The 23885-nt window shown below is 34.4% G+C and overlaps 1 protein-coding gene across 1 annotated transcript in view; it reads right to left on the bottom strand.

Annotated features, from left to right (window-relative positions):
- LOC140845722 (serine/threonine-protein kinase TAO1-like) overlaps positions 1–23625 on the bottom strand; it is a 53118-nt gene extending 29493 nt beyond the window's left edge. The window contains exons 1-8 of the mRNA XM_073220557.1: positions 23488–23625; positions 21315–21497; positions 15953–16024; positions 13238–13339; positions 11926–11971; positions 11206–11302; positions 9572–9685; positions 7040–7131 (exon numbers count right to left, since the gene is read on the bottom strand). Coding sequence (XP_073076658.1) covers positions 7040–7131; positions 9572–9685; positions 11206–11302; positions 11926–11971; positions 13238–13339; positions 15953–16024; positions 21315–21446 — 655 coding nt within the window. The 5' untranslated portion in view covers positions 21447–21497; positions 23488–23625. The remainder of the gene's footprint in view (positions 1–7039; positions 7132–9571; positions 9686–11205; positions 11303–11925; positions 11972–13237; positions 13340–15952; positions 16025–21314; positions 21498–23487) is intronic.
- Positions 23626–23885: the final 260 nt, after the last annotated feature.

The raw sequence follows: 23885 nt of genomic DNA, 5'->3' as shown, positions 1-23885 counted from the left end.
TCTTTGTTCTGTTTACTGTGGATTGAAATTGCCCTTCTTTTTCTACTCTAAAGGTGACAGTTGAAGTCATGACCTTGACAATTCACAAGTATACAATTTTGACTCTCGAATATCCCTCAGTTTGGCTTTGTGCTGTCATTAAATTTAGTTTCCACATCTCTGGCAGGAATATCACAGAAGAAGTGTCACGCTTTTCTCAGTGTATTCTACGATGATCCTATAGAACAGGTCCATGGTTTCAGATCGTCTTGTCATTGTTGGTGATCACTTTGATCACTTACGGCCATTCCACAAGGTATCATGGTGAAGTTTCACTTTTTTCCTTTGTAATTATTAAGTATTTGTGAAAAGATACTTGAGTCTATATAAATATTCTGTTTTGCATAAAGATCATTTTATTCTCTTATTGTATAGATTTAGATTCTTCATTTAATAATTTATAACCTGCTACTATCATTTATTTTGATGTTGAAATTGTTTCATTTTTGAGCAGTTGAGAATCTTTTTAGCCGACTTCTGCCTTTCCGGCATGGCTCCATCATTCCCTGCTCAGCTCCTTGCTCTCTGGCCCACTAAGATGTTCCAGAATCATCTTATGCTTTCCCTACTGTGGACACGGCTCCAAGGAGCTGTGGCAGGCAGTGTGCTCACTGCTACTGCCCGTGTCACTTCTCTTAGATCCTGTCAGTGGATAAAGGAAGGGAACACACACGTCCCTCATCTATTTGTATTCATACTTGCACATTAAATATCTTTAGTTGTTTATTGAAAACAACTGAGTTCACTACAATATCTCAAATCCAATGCTATAGTACTATTTATTCAAGCCTTCTCTTTCCATTATTTGTAGCACCCTTCTCAGACAGTAAGAAACCTCACTCTCATTATCCTTAATATATTTGATGACTCGCCCCTGTACACAGCCAGTCTCCCATCTTGGCCACCACCCTTTCCCTTTTACCCCTTCAAGTTTTCAAACCCCATTCCAAGCCTGTCTACAGTGTGAATGTCCACTTCATCCCCTCAGTTTCTGACACCCCATATAAACTGGATCACTTTCTGCAGTGAGGCCCTCCTCATCAGCCCTCAGGAGGGAAGCCCCCTTCCTTTCAATCAGGCACTGCCACTGTGTCACGTGACCCAACCCCAAATATGGACGTGCTCCTTGGCCTCTGACACCCCATGCTGGGCTACTTCCAGGTCTGAATGCTTTGGTTACCCCACCAGGACTCTGAATCTCCAAACTTGACTGCCGCCCTCCCTGCACAGGTTCTGCTTCCACATACAAGGCATTCTGTCTGTGGGAACTCCCTCCTCTCCTCACAGGACTCTGACACGCCATGCCGGGCTACCATAGCTCAGCAGGTGACATGGACACCTACTTTATACTGTCCTCCCAACAGCTTTAAGAATGAGTAGTTTGATCCAGGAAAGGGAAGGGATTACTGAAGAAATTCTTAATAAAATGACTCGTGTTTCTACTGTGATTTATAAAAGTATTCAAAAATTCTAAGTGGTGTACCATTGATCTGTCAAACCAGAGTGTGATTTTTGATCTGTCATTTACTATAAAGCTGAACATCTCTATTTACTCAAAGAACACTGAACTTAGCTAAAAACCATGGAGATTTACTAAATTTAGACTGCAGTAGCCTTCAGTGGATTCAAAGGATATTTTCATTTCAAATATTTTTTTAATTGAGGTATCATTGATATTGAACCTCATATTAGTTTCAAGTATACAACACAGTGGTTCAACAGTCACCCATATTAAATCCTCACCCCCACTACAGCAGTTACCGTCAACATAGGAAAATGTTACAGAAGCAGTGCTTATATTTTCCATGCGATACTACTATCCCGGTGACCAACTTATAACTGAAAATTTTAGTGCCCTTTTATTGCCCTCACCCTCAACTACTCACCCCAATCCCTCCCCCACAGTAACCACCAGTCACTACTCAGTGTCTATAAGTCTACTGCTACTGTGTTCCTTTTGTTTTGTGTTTAGATTCCACAAATAAGTGAAATCATATGGTATTTTGTCTCTGCCTGGCTTATTTCACTTAGCATAATACCCTTTAGGTTGATCCATGTTGTTACAAATGGCAGGATTTCTTTTCTTCTTATGGCTGAATAATATTCCATTGTGTATATGTACTGTATCAAGCACAATTATCATTTAAATATGAAGGAGGGATTAAACAATTCCCAGACAAGCAAAAGTTGAGGTAATTTGCCTCCCACAAACCACCTCTACAGGGTATCTTAGAGGGACTTCTCTACATGGAAGCACTCCTAAAAAGAGCACAGAAGAAAACACCCAACATATGAAGAATGGAGGAGGAATAAGAAGGGAGAGAAATAATCATCAGACTGTGTTTATAATAGCTTCATAAGCGAGTTGAGTTAGAAAGTAAGGTAGTAAAGAAGCGAACCTTGAACCTTTGGTAACCACAAATCTAAAGCGTGAAATGGCAATAAGTACACATCTTTCAGTAATCACCCTAAATGTAAATGAACTGAATGCACCAATCAAAAGACACAGATTAACAGAATGGATAAAAAAGCAAGACCCATCTATATGCTGCTTACAAGAGACTCACCTCAAACCCAAAGACATGCACAGAATAAAAGTCAAGCGGTGGAAAAAGATATTTGATACAAACAACAGGAAGAAAAAAGCAGGTGTTGCAATACTAGTATCAGACAAAATAGACTTCAAAACAAAGAAAGAAACAAGAGGTAAAGAAGGACACTACATAATGATAAAGGACTCAGTCCAACAAGAGGATATAACCATTATAAATATATATGCACCCAATATTGGAGCACATATATATGTGAAACAAATACTAACAGAATTAAGTGAGGAAATAGAATGCAATGTATTCACACCACTCACTCCAAAGGACAGATCCACCAGACAGAAAATAAGTAAGGACACAGAGGCACTGAACAACACACTAGAACAGGTGGACCTAATAGACATCCATAAAAATCTACATCCAAAAGCAACAGGATACACATTCTGCTCACGTGCACATGGAATATTCTCCAGAATAGACCACATACTAGACCACAAAAAGAGCCTCAGTAAATTCAAAAGATAGAAATCCTACCAACCAACTTTTCAGACCACAAAGGTATAAACTAGAAATAAATTGTACAAAGAAAGCAAAAAGGCTCACAAACACATGGAGGCTTAACAACATGTCCTAAATAATCAATGGATCAACAACCAAATCAAAATGGAGATCCAGCAATATATGGAAACATGACAACAACAACACAAAGCCTCAACTTCTGTGGGACGCATCAAAAGCAGTCTTAAGAGGCAAGTATATAGCAATCCAGGCATATTTAACGAAGGAAGAACAATCCCAAATGAATAGTCTAATGTCACAATTATTGAAACTGGAAAAAGAAGAACAAATGAGACCTAAGGTCAGCAGACGGAAGGACATAATAAAGATCAGAGAAGAAATAAATAAAATTGAGAAGAATTAAACAATAGAAAATAAATCAATGAAACCAAGAGCTGGTTCTTCAAGAAAATAAACAAAATAGATAAGCCTCTAGCCAGACTTCTTAAGAGAGAAAGAGAGTTAACACACATCAACAGAATCAGAAACAAGAAAGGAAAAATCACAACAGACCCCACAAAAATACAAAGAATTATTAGAGAATACTATGGAAACATATATGCTAACAAGCTGGGAAACCTAGGAGAAATGGACTATCTAGAAAAATACAGCCTTCCAAGACTGACCCAGAAAGAAACAGAAAATCTAAACAGACCAATTAACAGCAACAAAATTGAAGTGCTAATCAAAAAACTACCCAAGAACAAAACCCCTGGGCCAGATGGATTTACCTCAGAATTTTATCAGACATACAGAGAAGACATAATACCCATTTTCCTTAAAGTTTTCCAAAATTAGAAGAGGAGGGAATACTCCCAAACACATTCTATGAAGCCAAAATCACCCTAATACCAAAACCAGGCAAAGACCCCGGCAAAAAAGAAAACTACAGAATAATATCCCTGATGCATAGATGCAAAAATACTCAACAAAATACGATCATACACCATGACCAAGTGGAATTCATCCCAGGGATGCAAGGATGGTACGACAGTCGAAAATCCATCAACATCATCCACCACATCAACAAAAAGAAGGAAAAAACCCATGATCATCTCCATAAATGCTGAAAAAGCATTCGACAAAATTCAATATCCATTCATGATAAAAACTCTGAACAAAATGGGCATAGAGGGCAAGTACCTCAACATAATAAAGGCCATATATGATAAACCCACAGTTAACATCATACCAAATAGCGAGAGGCTGAAAGCTTTTCCTCTGAGATCGGGAACAAGACAGGGATGTCCACTCTCCCCACTGTTATTCAACATAGTACTGGAGGTCCTAGCCATGGCAATTAGACAAAACAAAGAAATACGAGAAATACAGATTGGTAAAGAAGAAGTTAAACTGTCATTATTTGCAGATGACATGATATTGTACATAAAAAACCCTACTAAACACTCCACTCCAAAACTACTAGAACTAATATTGGAATTGAGCCAATTTGCAGGATACAAAATTAACACACAGAAATCTGTAGCTTTCCTATACACTAACAATGAACTAATAGAAAGAGAAATCAGGAAAACAATTCCATTCACAATAGCATCAAAAAGAATGAAATACCTAGGAATAAACCTAACCAAGGAAGTGAAAGACCTATACCCTGAAAACTACAAGACACTCTTAAGAGAAATTAAAGAGGACACTAACAAATGGAAACTCATCCCATGCTCCTGGCTAGGAAGAATTAGTATCGTCAAAATGGCCATCCTGCCCAAAGCAATATACAGATTCAATGCAATCCCTATCAAATTACCAACAGCATTCTTCAATGAACTGGAACAAATAGTATAAAAATTCATATGGAACCACAAAAGACCCCAAATAGCCAAAGCAATCCTGAGAAGGAAGAATAAAGTGGGGGGGATCTCACTCCCCAACTTCAAGCTCTACTACAAAGCCACAGTAATCAAGACAATTTGGTACTGGCTCAAGAAAAGAGCCACAGACCAGTGGAACAGAATAGAGACTCCAAACATTAACCCAAACATATATGGCCAATTAATATACAATAAAGGAGCCATGGACATACAACAGGGAAATGACAGTCTCTTCAACAGATGGTGCTGGCAAAACTGGACAGCTACATGTAAGAGAATGAAACTGGATCACTGTCTAACCCCATACACAAAAGTAAATTCAAAATGGATGAAAGATCTGAATTAAGTCATGAAACCATAAAACTCCTAGAGAAAAACATAGGCAAAAATCTCATGGACATAAACATGAGTGACTTCTTCATGAACATATCTCCCCGGGCAAGGGACACAAAAGCAAAAATGAACAAGCGGGACTATATCAAGCTAAAAAGCTTCTGTAACAGCAAAGGACACCATCAACAGAACAAAAAGTTATCCTACAGTATGGGACAATATATTCATAAGTGACATATCCAATAAAGGGTTGACATCCAAAATATGTAAAGAGCTCACACACACCTCAACAAACAAAAAGCAACTAATCCAATTTAAAAATAGACAGAGGAGCTGAATAGACAGTTCCCCAAAGAAGAAATTCAGATGGCCAACAGACACATGAAAAGATGCTCCACATCGCTTGTCATCAGAGAAATGCAAATTAAAACCACAATGCAATATCACCTCACACCAGTAAGGATCGCCATCATCAAAAAGATAAACAACAACAAATGTTGGCAAGGTTGTGGAGAAAGGGGAACCCTCCTACACTGCTGGTGGGAATGTAAGTTATTTCAACCATTGTGGAAAGCAATATGTAGGTTCCTCAAAATCCTCAAAATTGAAATATCATTTGAAACCAGGAATTCTCCTTCTACGAATTTACCCTAAAAATGCAGCACTCCAGTTTGAAAAAGGCAGATGCACCCCTATGTTAATAAGTGCACTATTTACAATAGCCAAGATATGGAAGCACCCTAAATGTCCATCAGTAGATGAATGGATGAAGAAGATGTGGTACATATACACAATGGAATATTACTCAGCCATAAGGAAAAAACATATCCTACCATTTGCAACAACATGGATGGAGCTAGAGGGTATTATGCTCAGTGAAGTAAGCCAGGCAGAGAAAGACAAGTACCAAATGATTTCACTCATCTGTGGAGTATAAGAACAAAGGAAAACTAAAGGAGCAAAACAGCAGCAGAATCACAGAACCCAAGAATGGACTAATAGTTAACAAAGGGAAAGGGAGTGGGGAAGATGGGTGAGAAGGGAGAGATAAGGGTGGGGTAAAAGAAAGGAGGCATTACAATTGCATGTAGAGTGTGGGGTGGGCACGGGAAGGGCTGTGCAACACAGAGCAGACAAGTAGTGATTTTACAGCATCTTACTACGGTGATGGACAGTGACTGTGAAGGGGTATGAGGTGGGGGACATGGTGAAGGGGGGAGCCTAGTAAACATAATGTTCTTCATGTAATTGGAGATTAATGATACCAAAAAAAAAATCAAACTGTACAATAAGGTATGCAGCCTGATAATCTAATCCTCATACCTAACACAAAGTATTAGGTAACCATAGTAGCAGTAAGTAATTCATGAATGCTTTAGAGACCCTTCATAGATGGTAAATCTATAACCATAGACATATTCTAGGTGTTTAACAAATACTCATTAAATATTAGACACAGATACCACAAAATTAATACCACAGTAGAAACTATTTTAGACCTAATTAAATACAGCAAATATAATATACCTAAACTAACATATATATATATAATATATATATATTATATATATACACACACACACAAATTGCCAAATAACCAAAGGGACAACCTTCATAGATTTATTGCTCCCCTTAAACACTGACATAAAAATAAAAATCTGTTATTTGGTACAGAAATTGAGGTAAAACATTGATCAAACTTACTATACAGTAATAAAGAGCAATGCTTACCTATTTCAATACATGTTATTCCCAGAGACCATACATCTACTTTCCTATCATATTTTTCTTCATTCTTGCGTAAAATTATTTCTGGGGCCATCCTAAAACATAAAATGTTACTTAAGTTAAAAAACAAAAGAAAAGTATACTATTCTTTAAAAACGTAATGACCGTCCACATGGAGAATACCTGTGTGAATTCCAGATGATATACCTGGACATAAGAATTCTTATAATGGGAAATAAATGCATTACAGGTTGTGAGGTAAATATTTACCGTTGCATATACAGTGTTAGACTTATTCTCACCATTTCTCATGATCACATACCAGCATCCTGGAGGAAAGACTCCCCAGAGCAGGGTTGCATTCTGCATCAATTCAAGTTTGCAGATTGTAATATTGTATATCCTTTATGCCAGTGGTTCTCAAACATTTCGGTTTCAGCATCTTATTACAAAAGTCTAAATTTTGCTCGAAAGAGGGCATTTTGTCACTGGCACTTGTTTTCTTGAAGTAAACAATCTCACTACATTTAGCTGAGAAAATATCTGCCACAATAACCAACAATGAATAAGCAGTTTGTCAGTCTTTTTTGCAAATAGGAGTAGTGTTCTGTGATAAAAGTGGCTAGGACCGCCACCCATAACTAAATAAATCATACAATTATTAACTCTGGAGGCGTCTTGGTTATAAAATGAAACGCTAGTTCGCATCTTCAGCTAGACTCTAATGTTCTCACTGGTGCTTCACCTTATACTTCCTTTGTACTTGTTAAGCATAGACAAACATTTAGAAGTTTCTGCTCAGTAAGATTCTCACCAGGCGTATGTGTGTTCCTGTGTGTAAAAATATGTAAATATGTACATAGTGCTGTGTTCCTAATATACCATATACAAATTAGTACATATGTAAGTTTCAATTGCCAATAATAGAGGGCTTGCAATGTGTTAAGATGTTGAAGTAAGGTTGGGGAGCCACTAAGTTCAACAAAGTTAAAAAAGTAGTTTTGTTTTTAACGCACAACTTTCTAGCTCCTTTCTAGTATCTAATATTGACCACTGGTTTTTAAAGAGGGGGACCATTAAGAAGCATTATTTGTCCAAAGAACCCTTTTTTTATACAGGGGAAGAGGATTCTATCTAAACTAGGGTTCTACATAAGAAATATTTGGTCATACAGAACAGTAGTCTTCAAAGTTTTTATTTTCTTACTTCCAATGAATTAATTAAAAAAATGTATCCACTTGTACATTTTTGAGTTGGTATCTCAATTTTATAAACTTAATAATTGCAAAGGATATAATGCACACATATGTATATACATTATTTTGTATATGTGCTTTACAGATATTTACAACTTGGAGCTGAGGACCTCACTCATTCATTAAAAACACTGCTGTATAATATCCTGATTAGCAATCCCAGTCTGCACGGTCATATCAACAATTCAAATCAGAATTATTTTCTGTCAGGAAATGCCAAACTTCATTTTTCATTGTAAATAACACGTGAATGTGTCCTCACGACAAATGTCCCCGTTGTAAATGAGATAATTTGTGATTCACTAAAAAAAAAGATGGGTGGAAAGATAATTGGGGAAAAGAAAAAGTAAGGAGTAAAAGGAACTGAAGAGAGATGACTGTGAAGGCAGAAGGCCCTTTGCCAAAACTTGGTGTCCTAACTCTTCAATATTTCTGATGCTATATATTCTAGATGTTACATGTTCTCAGATTGTCCCTCTGGTGACGGTTTGAGGCTTTTAATTCTCAGAACAATGCATCACTCTACTCGTCAGGATGGGTGAGAAGCCTTTCTTTAACAAACTGGGCGTTGGGAGATTTGAAAGGTAGGTGGAAAAGAAGATGCAGTAGACCTAAGACACTTCTCAACATATACAGAGAGAGGACATCTATGGAAGTTGAAGATGTGGAAAATAATTCCCTACAGACTTGCTGACATTAATATGGAATTATTTATGAAAAAAATTAGATGATGTCTAGAAGTCACTTCAAATAACTGGAGGTGGGAGGGAGGGCAAGAAGATCAAGTACACAGGGCAGCCAGGCCCTGGGGAGGTGCTGTTAGGCTGAGCTGACCGCTGTGTAAGCCTTCGTTATATTTTTGTCTATTTCCCTGTATACTTGAAATTCTCCACAATAAAAAATGAAAACAAAAGTTCCTAATCAGCTACCAGTCTTCAGGTACTCTTATTAAGAAGATCCTGACACACAGTAAGTATAAATCTAAAGAAAATTTCCACTTAGCATTTCTATCTTCTCCCTTCTTAAAGACTTAAATGTTTTCACTCCTACCCTCAATACATGATGTGGATGATAACAGGAAAGAAACATATAAGGGACAAATAAATCAATAGGAGATACAAGGGCAGCAATCCAAATCTGTATCTGAAACTACAGTGCTTAGAGTAATATCTAAAGCAGCACTGAATTTCCAGGAGAAACATAAAGCACCTGATAAAAGTACAACCACACACTGCCCATTTCAATTATGAGGATCAATACCAGATAGGACTACGCTTACCAATATGGCGTCCCCACAAAAGACTTGGCAGAAGAGGCCATGGAAACAAATCCAAAGTCAGCAAGTTTCACCCGGCCTCGTGGTGTCAGAAGAATATTTCCTGCTTTGATGTCTCTGGGTTTAAGGAACACAGAAAATTATTTGTCTTTCCTTTGTAAGATTATACTGAAAATGATAAAATCATATAAAAATTTATAAAATAGGGAAGGAGAAATCAGAATAATTAAGGCCTTGGATAATCTCTCAGTTGGGATAATGAGAATTAAGATCCAAACTAAGAAATGAGATACACAGAATTCCTATAAGTATATAGTAACAGTTTTCTAAAAGAGAAGATAAAATAGCAGAAACAGAAGAAAAAAATTAGGTAATTAATAGCACATACTCGATATTTGAGTGCCTATTTATTGGTACAAATAATGGTTTTAAAAATTTAGCTGAACATTCTTATATGACTGTAAGATCTCTGAGTATAGCCTTAACAATAAAATGGAAAAAAAAGAACCTGATGCCCCAAATTTTTTAAAATTACTCATATCATTCCAAATTTTATCATAGTTCTCCTACCTAAATATGAAATGAAAACTGAAACACATGGGTAAGGTAATATCAATGATCCCAAATTTACTTTTAAACTCTTTTCTAAATCAGCAATGTATATGTGAACTAAGAAAATTATAATGGTATTGTATGCACAATGGGCACTATAACATTCAAAAAGAAAAAAATTTCTAAGCACTTGTCAATTCATACTATATAGTATTATAATGGATATAATATTATGTCAATCTATTTTCTTCCATTTGTTTTTTTTTAAAAATGGAAGGTTCTTTGAAGTTGAGAAGACCTTAGATTCTGCTTCCAACTCTTTCATTCTCTTATTTACTATGCATGTGGATTTCTCTTGGACCTTACTACCCTCATCTAAAAAACTGATAACCCATTAATTTGCAGTGACTCTATTATGTAAGTTTACTATGTATTGTCTGGTTCACATAGATAATTTTTAAAATGCTACCTTCCTTCTAAAAACAGGCAAAACCAGTACCAATGCTAAAAATGTAGTTTATGATGGTTTAATCTTTAAATTACTATCCATTATCAAGGATTATCAAGGATTATCTCAAAAGCATAGAGTGTTAAGTAGCTTTTACTTGTCTCTGTCATGGTATCAATGGAACAAACCCGGCATTATGAGTCACCAGGAGGACAAAAGGTCTAGGTTAGCTCTAGTCTGATCTATCTTCCTTCATCAGCTTTGAGAAGTGAGTCACAAATTGGGGCATCAGTTTCTTCATTTGTAAAATGAAACAAGTAAGAATACATAATCCCTATCGTCTTTTCCACTTCACAAATTAAACTTTTCTATAATTAAATTTCTATCACAAATCTATAAAGTGCACATACTTCGGAAAGTCCAGCAGCATGTGTAGAAAAAGATAAAAATTATTCTCAACAGAGAGATCAAATAAATTAGTATATTCATTTTAAGACATGGATAACCTAAAAAAATATGAGTTTGCAAAACTCCAGAATACTTTTATGTAGCAAAAACCAACAAAGCTTTCAGGATTAATAAATTCTAGGTCTGAGAAATTTGCATATTAATATATGGTAATTTTTAAAGTACTTACCTATGGATCATGAAACGAGAATGTAAGTAGGCTAATCCACGAAGAGCACCATGTATAATTGCTGCTATTTCCATTTCTTGTAATGGCTTTTTGTGAACTTAAAATAAGATTTTATTTGAAAATAATTATTCTATAGAACACTTCTATTTTAAAATATATATACACATATCTAATATATGGGCAAATTTAAAAAAAGTAACATTTAGAAGAAGGAATTTTTTGCTTTCCAAGATAATAAAACAAAGCAATTGAACTTAATAAGTGCGCAGTTGTGCCTAGTTATTATAGTTCACAGCTAATTTTCCTCTAAGTTAACATTTAACAATTATTTCATGATTATAAAACAATGAAAGAGGAGCTTTCCCTTTTTATATTCCTACATATCTTCATTCTGAACAGAAGGAACAAATCAAGTTAAATGATAAAGAATGCAGAAAAATGCCTCTTAAATCATAATGAAAGAAAACTCATCTGTTATGCTAAAACATAGTATTTAATGAGGACAGTGCATACCACGCTGAGACTCTAGAATTTAGTATAATAAAATGAGAGTTCATTCCCTAAGAGATTTTTTTAATAATGTTACAACTTTCCAGGAAGAGCAAAAACGATTGTCTCTTCCTGGAAAGTTGTAACATTATTAAAAAAATCTATTAGGGAATGAACTCTCATTTTATTATATAAATACTTTTCTTTTCTTAATAAATAAAGGAAACTTACCTTCCAGCAAATCTACAACAGATCCTGAACAATATTCCATTACAAGCTACAGGGGAAAAAATGATAAAAACATTAAAATACACTATTAAAATAAAAAGATTCTATATGAGATAAAATAAATTCACCAAGGAGATCAAGAAGATAGTTTGAAGTGAAACAAACTCTAGTTATCAATTACCTTTAAATATAAGTATACATTTTGGAACTTGTTAAATGCATACATGAAGTTAAACCAATGCTACATTAATCTTTTATAATGCCGACATATAACTGCTTGTAGAAGATGTGTGTTTCATATAATTACTAACTAAAGCTATAAAGGAATATACATATTCCATTAATATTAACCTATAGTAGCAATACTGGTATTGTTAGGAAGCAGAAAATCGTCCTCTGGTACTATATATACAAAGTTTCGGTTACAGTTTAAATCTTTCCTATAAAGCAAACACAGAGCACCTCTTACGTGCCAGGTATTTTATATATATTAACTAATTTAATCCTCATAACCGCCTCTGGAAGGAGACCCTATTATCATCCTTGTTTTACAGATGCAGAAACCTGGAAGACAGAGAGGCAGTCTACCCTCTCTGCCACTGTTTTTTCTTTTACCACAGCCTCAAATTTAGGAGTACCATTACCATCAAATTAAACCAAACATTACAAATCTAAATAAATCTAAGTTCTGTATACTAAAATGATAATCAGCTGTAGCTTATTAAAAATAAAAGGTCATTCCTGTTTAAAGAAAAATTAGCCTTTCTCTGAAAAGACATAATTACTATGCCTATACCATTGTAAGATTACTACCTTATCTTAGTTTCAACGGGGCAAAATTAATCTCCATTTTCTACAATAAAATGTCCCAATTTTCTACCTTCAGTATTATTCAGCCAAAGAATCACAATCAGTTCAGATTTCACCAGGATTCACCACCAATATTCCAACCAAGACCCTTGCGGTTAAATAGCTTACAATACATTTATGTCAAAAATAAATGCTGATTTTCATCCTTTGATAGGATTGTTCTCAACAAATGTTTGACAAAGCATTTGAAGAATGACACCGCTAACATACATCGGAACATTTTCCCGTGCACGTAACGGTCAGCTGAATCTCTGCAGTCAACCGGCAAAAGTTCTGTTATCTCTTACTGCCTAAGAGTTTCAGGAAAAGCTGCTCCTCTTTTCTCAGTATGAGCTAACATTTCAAGGTGTTTGTGCGTGGCTTTACACAACTATTTTGAGACATTTTTGACTTAATTATAAACTAAACCTACTAAAATTACAGCAAGGGGAGAGCAGATACCTACCCATGCTCTCTGCTGACGTAAATAGCAGCCTTTGTATTCAACAATGTTGGGATGTTTTAATGTTCGTAGGCACCTGACTTCCTTAATAATATCCTGCCATCTCTGTGGGGAGAAAAAAAAGAATAAAGGAAAGAATTAGGAACAGTTGCCTTTCCTTAGAAAACTATATAAGTACAAAAGTAATTATTAGATTAAAAAGTTAACAAGAACATACAACTTTGCTTTATTTGTAACATTTAAATGTCAAACTAATATGTTTTAAAGAAATTACATTCATATAGTTTACAACCCAATAACATAAAATTCATTCCCGGTAGGACATATTTTTATTTTCATAAAATTTATTATCTATGAGTCTTATAAAAATTTTACAACCACACACCAAGCCGGTTAAAAACTATATACTATATTTAGTGGTTTTTCTTCAAGAGTTCAACCTCCCCCTTCTTTTTTTGCAGCTTTATTGTGGTGTAATTTACATACCTTAAAGTTCAGCTGTTGTGTTTTTGGCTTATATTGTCTACCAAATGTTATGTTTGTTCTGCTGCTTAAACTCAAATCAAGTAATTACCTAAATTCCTAAATGCACATATTCTAAAATGCTAGTGAACACTTAGGTTATAACAGAGGGAAGTTCACAGAAAAACCAAGCAGCATGGAAACATTTTCCTACAGGATTTCCCGAAGAACCTTCCCATTGACGCCTACTAGTAAGTAACAGATAAACCTTCAGCAATAAAAGCTACTCTATGACAACTTCAGAAACTTAGGCCATATCCTAAGTAGGGTGACTTGTCAGAAGCAATCAGGGAACTGAAAATACAGGTACTTGGGTCCATACCCAGAGACTCTAGAGGCTTAGTGGATGTGGGATGGGAACTTGGAATCTGTTTTTTGTTCTTGTTTCCATTTTTCCAAGCTTTACCGCTGGCTTGTATCATATTTCTAAAGGTAGGGGAACTAGAATACAGAACTTTAAAAAATGTTTTGCACTGGATTTTAAGATCCTGTATCTCCTATGTTATTTCATAAGCCCTCAAGAAAATAGAGCAAGATATTCACAGTGTAAAATGTGTAAGCTGTAAGATGCTAACTTCAGAAAGTGTTTTATGGGCTTTACATTTCAAATTTGAGTGCTCTGGGAGGCAAACTCTCAAAAGAAAACCAAGCTAAAACCTGTATTCTTCAATGTAAAAAAAACTTCCAGGAAGGACACAATATTACATGAGAGAAGATGATGCCCTAGGTGAAACTTTTTGTTCTAGGCATGACTAATTAAACAGACTCCAGCACAAGTCTGCTATGAAAGCTGGTTTTAATGTTATACTGTAGAATGGCAAATAAAATTCAACTTGTAAAAAACGGAGGTTTTTTAGGGGTTTTAGAAACTATTAAGAGATTTTTAGGTATCGACATAATGGAACAGTGATCAATCACAACAGTGTTATCATACCCATAAGTATGATTATCACAAAAAACAATATTTACCACAAAACAGAGATTACAGAAATGTAGAAAGCCAAAACCTTTAAAAATTAAAGACTGATCTAGCAATTCTACCTCTGGGCATATACCCTAAAGTTTAAAAGCCGGGACTCAAAGAAATACTTGTATACCTATGTGCATAACAGCATTATTCACAATAACCAAGGGGTAGAATCAACTAAGTGTCCATTTACAAATGGTAGATGGACAAAATGTGGTGTTTTTACACACACACAGACACAGGAATATTATTCAGCTTTAAAAACAAAGGTAATTCTGTCACACTACAACACAGATGAACTTTGAGGACACTATATTAAGTGAAACAAGCCAGTCTTCACAAAATGACAAATAGTGCATAATTTCAATTACATGAGATACCTAAAGTAGTCAAATTGATAGAGACAGAAATTGGAGAGGTGATTTCCAAGGGCTGCGGGGAGGAGGGAATGAGGTGTTATTGTTTGATGGGTGTACAATATCACTATTGCAAATTGAAGAATTCTGGAGATGAATGGTGGTGATAGTTGCACAGCAATGTGAATGTCCTTAACACCACTGAACTTACACAAAGTGGTTAAGATGGTAAATTTGTTTTGTTTACTTTACCACAATTAAAAGTAAATAAATTTTTTAAAGAATTAAAGAAAGACAAAGAGAACAGACTTAGAAAGTAATTTTATAACCTTACACAATTAAGGAAGAACTAATCAGAATACTGATGAACTAAAGTACATGCAATACAGTATCAGTAATTTTATTTTTCAGATTATTATCCACTGCCTTATTTTTCAGACTTGATATGTAGCTGCCGATGATTATTTGAAACAGCCGTTAAATAATTTCTCAACCATTAAAAATTTATATCCAGTATACTTACTGTCAAATGTACCTTATTCTAGTTTACTTTCTCAGACATGATAATCCCTCTATTATAGAATAATCTGCTAAACAACAATTTAAAACATTAAACTCGTGTCAGCAGCACATATCTAAGAAACTTAAAAGGAAGGGATACAGTTGGGAGGTTTCTGGGATGTCAGGAATGTTGTTTATGGCTCTAGGTACAGGTTAAATGGGCACATTGAGTCTGTGGAAGAAAATTCCCTGAGATAAACCTTAGTATTTGTATATTTTTCAACATTTTTTGAAAAAATTCCCACCTATCCCCAATTAAAAACGGTATGGCTTTCTTTAACATGCCAATACAAACATATATATTTCACCTACCTCCACAGCGTTCTGTCCACTATAAGGTATTCTCTTGATAGCCACCACGTCACTGGTGTGCACATCTCGTGCCTAAAAAAGACAGAAGACCACTGTAAAAATAAACATTTATAAACTACCATGTCCAAAAAGATACCAAAACTGCTTTTAAAGAACATTAAAAACATAAGTAAATAGATAACAAAAAGCATATCAAATTATCAAGGAGCTGGTACTTTAGAAATAAAAATAATGCATGTTTATCTTTGAATGAGCTACTTGAGAGGAAAAATATAGAAATTTGAATAGAACTATAAATAAACAAAATGACTAGTACAATCTATGGTAGGCCGGTAAATGTCAAAATTTCAATGAAATGGACAATTCTCTAGGAAAGAACTACTAAAATTGATCTAGAGAATAATTTGAGTAAAACAGTGGTGGAAGATTGAAAAGAATACTAATTGTCTTTAAAATTGTTGTGAGTGGAGCAGTTTCTCTAGGGGAACTTCCCAGGATAAAAGGGGAGAAAAAGGAAAGCTACCCCATTAATTGTAAGGAGGCAGTCTAACCCAACAACTAAACCCTCACAAGCAGCGCAAGATAGAAAGTTAGGTACCAATCTGACTTATAAATGTAGACAAGGGAACTCTAAATAAAATTTTAAAACCAAATATTACCGGGCATTAAAAGAATATTTCATTTGGATAAAATATATTACCACAGAAATGCAAAATTTTGATACAGGAAAACATTTCATAATTTGCCATATTTTTTTACAAATCAAAGGGGAAAATATATACTTATACATATAAATGCTTAATAAATGCTGAAAATGCAGAAAGAGTCCAACTCTAAATGTATTTAATGCAGGGAAGACCAAACTCTTAGAAAACCCACACAGGAAAGGTAATTCCTCAACATGATAAATCATGTCTATTGTAAACAGCTATTAACTAGAATTAAGACAAGACAGCTAAAATGGTATCACCATTACTATTTACCACTGCTGTGGAATTTTGATTAAAAAATAAAAGCAAAAGCAGAAACATGAAAGTTAACCCTTTAGAAAGTAAGAGCCAAATTCTCATTATGAGTTTAAAAAAAAAAGATGATATATAAAGAAGGCACAAGAGGATAGCTGCAAAACATTTCATATGAGTTCAGTAAGAAGGGTTAATCATCTCTAGTCATCTGTGGAAGAATTCATCTTCAATTCAGTCTTTAATGAATTCCCAAAGATAAAATGTTTTAAAATTAGATTATGGTGATGGCTACAAAAATCTAACTTACTAAAAATCTATGAAATGCACACTTAAAATTGGTGAACTGAGAGTAACTTAAATCTTAAAAAAGCTGTTAAAAAGTTAGACAAGCAGGTATGTAAAGTATACGTAAATAGAGTTCCTTAAAAAAAAAATATATATATATATATATATTCTTTTAAGTGGTTCCTTGGAACAACTAATGACCTTCCAAATTCAATTACTAGCAGACTAGAGTTAGGAAAACGTGCACCACTTAACATAATGGGTGAAGTGGATCTATCTGCATAAGATCTCGAATATGAATTTATTTTTCCAAAATGTTCTCTACTCATCAATTTGTGAGCCCCTTGATTTTAGTCAATAGGTCTAACCAGCTATATTCTTTTCTAACAGTTTTAATGAGATATAATTTACATAGCACACATTTCACCCATTTGAATGTCTGTAATTCTATACCTTTTAGTGCACTAACAGATGTATGGCAATACTGATCAATATGACAGATATATGCAATTTACCGATAACTACAATGTTAGAACTTTCATCACCTTAAAGAGAAACTCCAAATTGTTTCATTTAAAAATGGTTAAAATGGTAAATTTTATATTATGTGTACCTTACCTCAAATTTTTTCCCCATTAAAAAAAACAGAGAAAAGAAACCCCACACCCTTTAGCTATCACTCTCCTATCCCTATTCCTCACCCCTTCAGCCCTAAGGAACAACTAATCTACTTTCTGTGTCTCTGGAGATGTGCCCATTCTGTACACTTTGGAACCATATAATATATGGTCTTTTGTGACTGGTTTCTTTCACTTAGTAATGTTTTCAAGATTTGAGACCAGTGAATGTTGAGCATCTTTTTATGTGCTTTTTGGCCATTTCTACATCTTCGGAGAAATGTCAATTCAGATCCTTTGCCCGTTTAAAAATTGGGTTGCCTTTTTTTTATTAAGTTGTAAGAGTTATTTATATATTCTAGACACAAGTCCCTTAGCAGACATATGATTTACAAATAATTTCTCCTATTCTATTGTTGTCTTTTCAGTTTTGAAGCATAGAAGTTTTACATTTTGATCAAATCCAATATCTATGTTTTTCTTTTGTTCATGCTTTTGTTGTCATTTCTAAGAATCCTTTGACAAAACCAAGGTCATGCAGTTTTACCCTAAGAGTTTTATAATTTTAATGTTCACATATGGTATGAGGTAAGGGTCTAATTTCATTGTTCTGCTAAAGAGCTGCATTTCTAATTAGCACAAGATAAAGTTCAAAAGTGGGTAGCAGTGCGGTCACCTGGAGTAGATTCCGGAACAGAAAAGAGCACAAAGACTGGGAAAATCTGAATAAAGTGTGTTGTTTAGTTAATAGTATCAGTGTATCAATGTTGATTTATTAGTTTTGATAAAGGTTCTGTGGTTATGAAACTTGTAAACTTTAAAGGATCTGGGTGAACATTATAGGGCAAACTCTATTATTGCAAAATCTGTAGCTCTAGCATTACTTTAAAATAGTAAGTTAAAGTGACTGTAATTTATTAAAATCCAAACTCATTAGTAATGATGATTACATTAAAATTAAATCAGATTGAGATGAGATTACTTTTGCCTATCACACACACACACAAAAACCAACAGAAAAATATTTAATGTCCACAGTCATGTTTCTCTGTCCCTTCAGGATTATGAGTTGTGCTTACTTACCATGTCTCCTTCATCTCCTCTAATCTGGAACAATTTCCTCAACTCTTCCTTGTCCTTTATGACACTGGCATTTTTTGAGACTACACAGCAGTACTTACCTTACTAAATTTGTGTTTGTCTGAAGCTTCTTCAAGATTAGATTCTGGTTACATATCTCTGGCTGAAATACTACATGAGTAATATTGTGTCCTTTTCAGGGTATCATATCTGGATGCATACAATGTCTGTTTATCACTGGTTACAAATTTTCATCACCTACTCAAGGTGTGTAACTGTTTCTTTCCAATGTATATAGTTATAACCACTGTTTCCTACTTTGTATCTAGCAACCTGTGCAGAGATACTTTTAAACTATATAAATATTCTGCTCATCAAACTTTCCCCCTAGGTTTAGCAACCACTGAAGATTCTAGCCCTGAGCAATCTTTGCAATGATGATTTCAAAATGCTGGTTTTTCCCAACTCTACAATTCCCTTCACATTTACCAGTCAGCATTCTATTATAAAGAAAAGCCCTCCCTTTCTATCTATCCATCCTATATCTGTCATGGAAATTAGGAATTCCTATTTTATTCAATGGGTTATAATCAGTAGATGTCTACATTGATGCTCAAATTGTTCCAGATGGGGCCAGTGGGAGCATCTTCAAGCTGGTTCTAGCATCCTCTTGAAAGGTCCTATTTTTCATTTAAAAGCATTTTTTACATTTCTGGTTCAAGTTATAAAGCTTATCTTTTATGATCCTTGTCCCCACAATAGAATGAACCATTACTGCAAGAGCTCTTGATCCATGTAGTGAGGAATCCAAGATCTGAGTGCTAAGTGTGCTTGTTGCTACTAGGGTATCAACGCAACTAGAATCTTACAGAAGAGAGAGCTAGGAAATATATATGTCATGTAATTAGTTCATATTAATGCCACAAATTCCTATGCAATACCTATCTAGTCCCACGTGGTTCTTCATTACATTTGCCAATTTCCTATTTCTATCATTCTTTTCAGTTAGGATCTGAGCCCAAAATGACATCAAAATTATTCACTGCTCAATCTTTTAACACACAGTTTCAGAACTGTCACACCCATACCAATATGAAACAAGTTTACGGAGAAGAGTTCAAGATTTGTTTGCACTTTCCTCTTCCCAACCAGACAGAGGGTATACAGCTAAAATACTGTGTATGAAAGTTACTCGTATTAATTTTGGTTTTTACTCCAATGTGGTTATAGCCCAAATACAGTTGAATTCATTGTTCTGGCTTGCCTATTAGCGGCTCCCCCCCCCCATACATAATGACTTAATTTTAACTTTTAATATACTAAATATTTATTATCAAAAGAGGTAAAACAAGTTATCATTCTATCCTCTTTCTACTTCTTTCTATTCCCCACAACTATCACCATTCTGTATCTTGAATTGTTGGTTGTATGGCGTATAACTATCTAATTTCATCAAACTGTACATTTAACATATCTGCATTTACTGTATATAAATTACACTTAATAAAACAAGTCAACTAAAAAATACTACTGACACACATTGAATGGCTACATGACAGAGATATTTTCAACAGCTTCTCTTATTGGGCCCATTTCTAAGAGTCTGTATATTTTTTTCCTCTTTTATTCTATATTTCTCCAGAGTAGTATTAAGGAGAACAATGGGAGAAGCTTACATTCAGACAAAACTGTAACACAGAAAAAAAGGTTGTTTATGAAATACCTGTTTTCTGAGTGCCTCTTCCCTTATTCTGTGTCCAATCCAGAAATCAAACAAACATAACCTACATCACACACACACATAAAACATGTGTACACAAAAAGACTCTGCAAGGATGTTTATTTAAATGTTAACAGCAGCTGCCTTTGGGTAGGAAAATTGCAGAGGGAGTTTCTACTACCTTACTTTTACCTCTAATTTATGAATAGGAAATAAGTGAAAAGTTCAAATTGTTAAGAATTTGGAACACATTTTCTCTTTTATTCTTAAGGTACCCATTAAAATGAAAAAACTAAATCTGTAATATTACCAAAATATTAAACATCTATACAAAACTTGTTGCTGAGAAAAAAAAAGCAATCTTAATAGGAAGAAATAATGAATGAATAATAATGAAATGTGTGTATGGGACTTTATGTAAGTCAGTGTTTTGCAATATTTGATTCAATTACAATGTAAGTTATAAAACTGCTAAATTAGTGTAAACAACATGGAAATTAAAACCGAATATCTTTCCCATTTTTTCAATAATCTAAGAAGCTCAATAAATAAAATGATCTCTTTTTATATACACCTAATGCAAGTGACTGTAAAACAGACTATTGCCTATGTCTTTTTGTATTGCTGATTTTTACTCTGCCAGGACTGGATATTAAATAAATGCTGGTCACTGACATTAAGCCTTTAACACTTACAAAGAACACTGCTCCAAAGCCTCCCTGGCCAACTTTTATGAGATCTTTGAAGCGCTTCCCTGGATCTTCTTTGGAGAAGAGTTTTGCAATCTCAGGGTCCTTCAGGGTCTGTGCTGGGATAGTTGACGACATCCTGCTGGGCAATCAGCTGTCTGACTCTAATTTTATGCTGCTCTCCCAAACCTTGGGAAATTGGTATGAATGAAGCCACGTTGGCATAAACAATTGGAGAGAAATAAGAAAAGAAAAAAGGAAAAGAAAAAGTTGCTAAGAATAATTAGTATATCATTTTCTGACTGCATATATAAAATTATCTTAGATGTGGAATTCCACTGAAAAAGTGTTGCCTACTAGTGCAGGACTCTTAAACCCAGCTCATCATCACAATCACCTGTGCTGCTTAGAAAAAAAAAAAGATTCCCACTATACATAGTATGTAAATACATACTATATATACACTTCTAAAAATTAGATCAATCGTCATGTACTGGAAGGCTTTCTGTGTCAGTACTTAAAGATTTATCTAACTCTGATGCAATAAGCTCATCAGCAAAAGAGATAATACAGTAGGAAGACCATTAAAAACATGCCCAACAACTCAAAATGTACCCATAATACGTTTCTAACAACAGGAAGATTCCCATCTATTAATGACCTTCAAATGCAAGAAAATAGATAATAGATTTAATTCAGTAAGATTTCTTTTCCTTTCAGATACTACTTGGCAGCGTTTAATCAACTCTAACACAGATACTCAAATGCAATGGGAGAAAATAATGAATTTAACATAGATAGACAACTGTTTCCTCCATAACCTGATTCACACTAAAATATGGCCTTACCAAATCTGCTTCATTATGTAAGTAGATACACTACAGAATTCCCTGGTGGTTCTGGTATCAGTTCCTTTGTATCAGATTACCAAATTTCAAAAATGGCTGCTATAAATGAGAGGCTTCAGAATCTGGTTCTAGAATGACACTGCCTAGATAGGAATCCTGACAACAATTATTTACCAACTATGAACTTGGGTAGCCTCATTTTCCAAATCTATAAAATGAAAGAAATAACCTACCTCCTAGAGTATCTGTGAGGGTTTAACGAGTTAATGAATGTTAAGTGTAGACTAGTACTCAGGAGCAGTAAGCAGTACATTAAATGTTAGTTATCATGACCTCCTTAAATTTACCACTTAAAATTAAAAACTCCTGAATTTGATTTCATTAAACTAATAAGGGAAAATAAAGCTCTAGCCAGTTTTCGCCATGCCCAAAGCATATTTTTAAAATTTTTGAATGTTTTTAATTTTATTAATTTCAAAAATTTTTTAAATGAGAAGAGAATTTGTGTCTCATCTCATTTTTAGTGAATTCAACTGAACCAATTATAATGCCTGTTATTAAATTTATAACTACATAAAACACATTTACATATCTTTTGCACTTCCCTAAATTAATACTACATTGCAGAAAAATTCAAACTACGAGTTTATATTCCTTTTCTAAGATTTTCAAGGCTGCACCATATTCTTCACTTTTACCAATCACTCTGCACTGGAATATAGTTCCCTGGAACAATGCTTCAATTACAATTCTTCTAAGAATATGTGACCACAGAAAAGTCATTTAACTTATCACTCCTAAAATGAGGAGATCAAACTAAATTCTATACAAAGTGTTCCCATTCAATTTATACACCTGTGAAAAACAAAAAGCCTTCAATGTACCTAAGACCTTATTTAAGAACTTTGAATTATCAAATTATAGTACCTTTTTTACAAGCATTACCTTACATAAAATTTTGTCAAAATTTTGAAAAGAGAGAAAAAAACATATTCAATAATATCTTTAAAGTGAGGAAAGTAAAGAACTGCCAACCCAGAAAAGAATCCTTTATCTAAGCAAAAGTTTTGTGAAATGAATGCAAAAATAATAGAGAGAGAGAGAAAGAGACAGAGAGAGACAGAGAGAGAGAGAGAGAGAGACACTTAGATGATGGAAAGCTAAGAGAATCTGACCTCCATTAATAGATATATCAAATATTAAACAAAAGAAAGCTAAAGGCTATAATTACTACCACACAAAATATTCAGAGCTAGGAAAATTACAAGGAGTAAAGAGGGACATTACATAATGTTATGATTTCCTTCATCAAATTCTAAATGTATACTCACCTGACAAAAGAGCTTCGAAATACACGAAGGAAAAACTGACACAACTGAAAAGAGAAAATTCTGTAACTAGAACACCACCACCACAGACCAACACTACCAACCAACAGGTCCTAGTGACATTCCAGTATGCAGCCTGGCCACAGAATGAACATTCTTCCCAAGAGTGCATTATGACATACGCCATGAGATCATATACCAGGTCATAAAGCTAAACTTAACAAGGGAAAAAATTTCAATTCATACAAAATGTTTTCTGATAAGAGCGTAATAAACTTAAAATCAGTAACAAAACAGTTAAAAAAAAAAAAAACAGGACCTCAAGTGTGGACATTAAATACACCTCGAGGTAACCCATGAGTCGATAAAGACATTTCAAGGGCAAAGAGAAAATAATATGA

This window comes from Manis javanica, chromosome 2, assembly GCF_040802235.1.
Source record: "Manis javanica isolate MJ-LG chromosome 2, MJ_LKY, whole genome shotgun sequence".
NCBI classification, from domain to species: Eukaryota; Metazoa; Chordata; class Mammalia; order Pholidota; family Manidae; genus Manis; species Manis javanica.
This window is presented reverse-complemented; position numbering and strand designations above follow the sequence as displayed.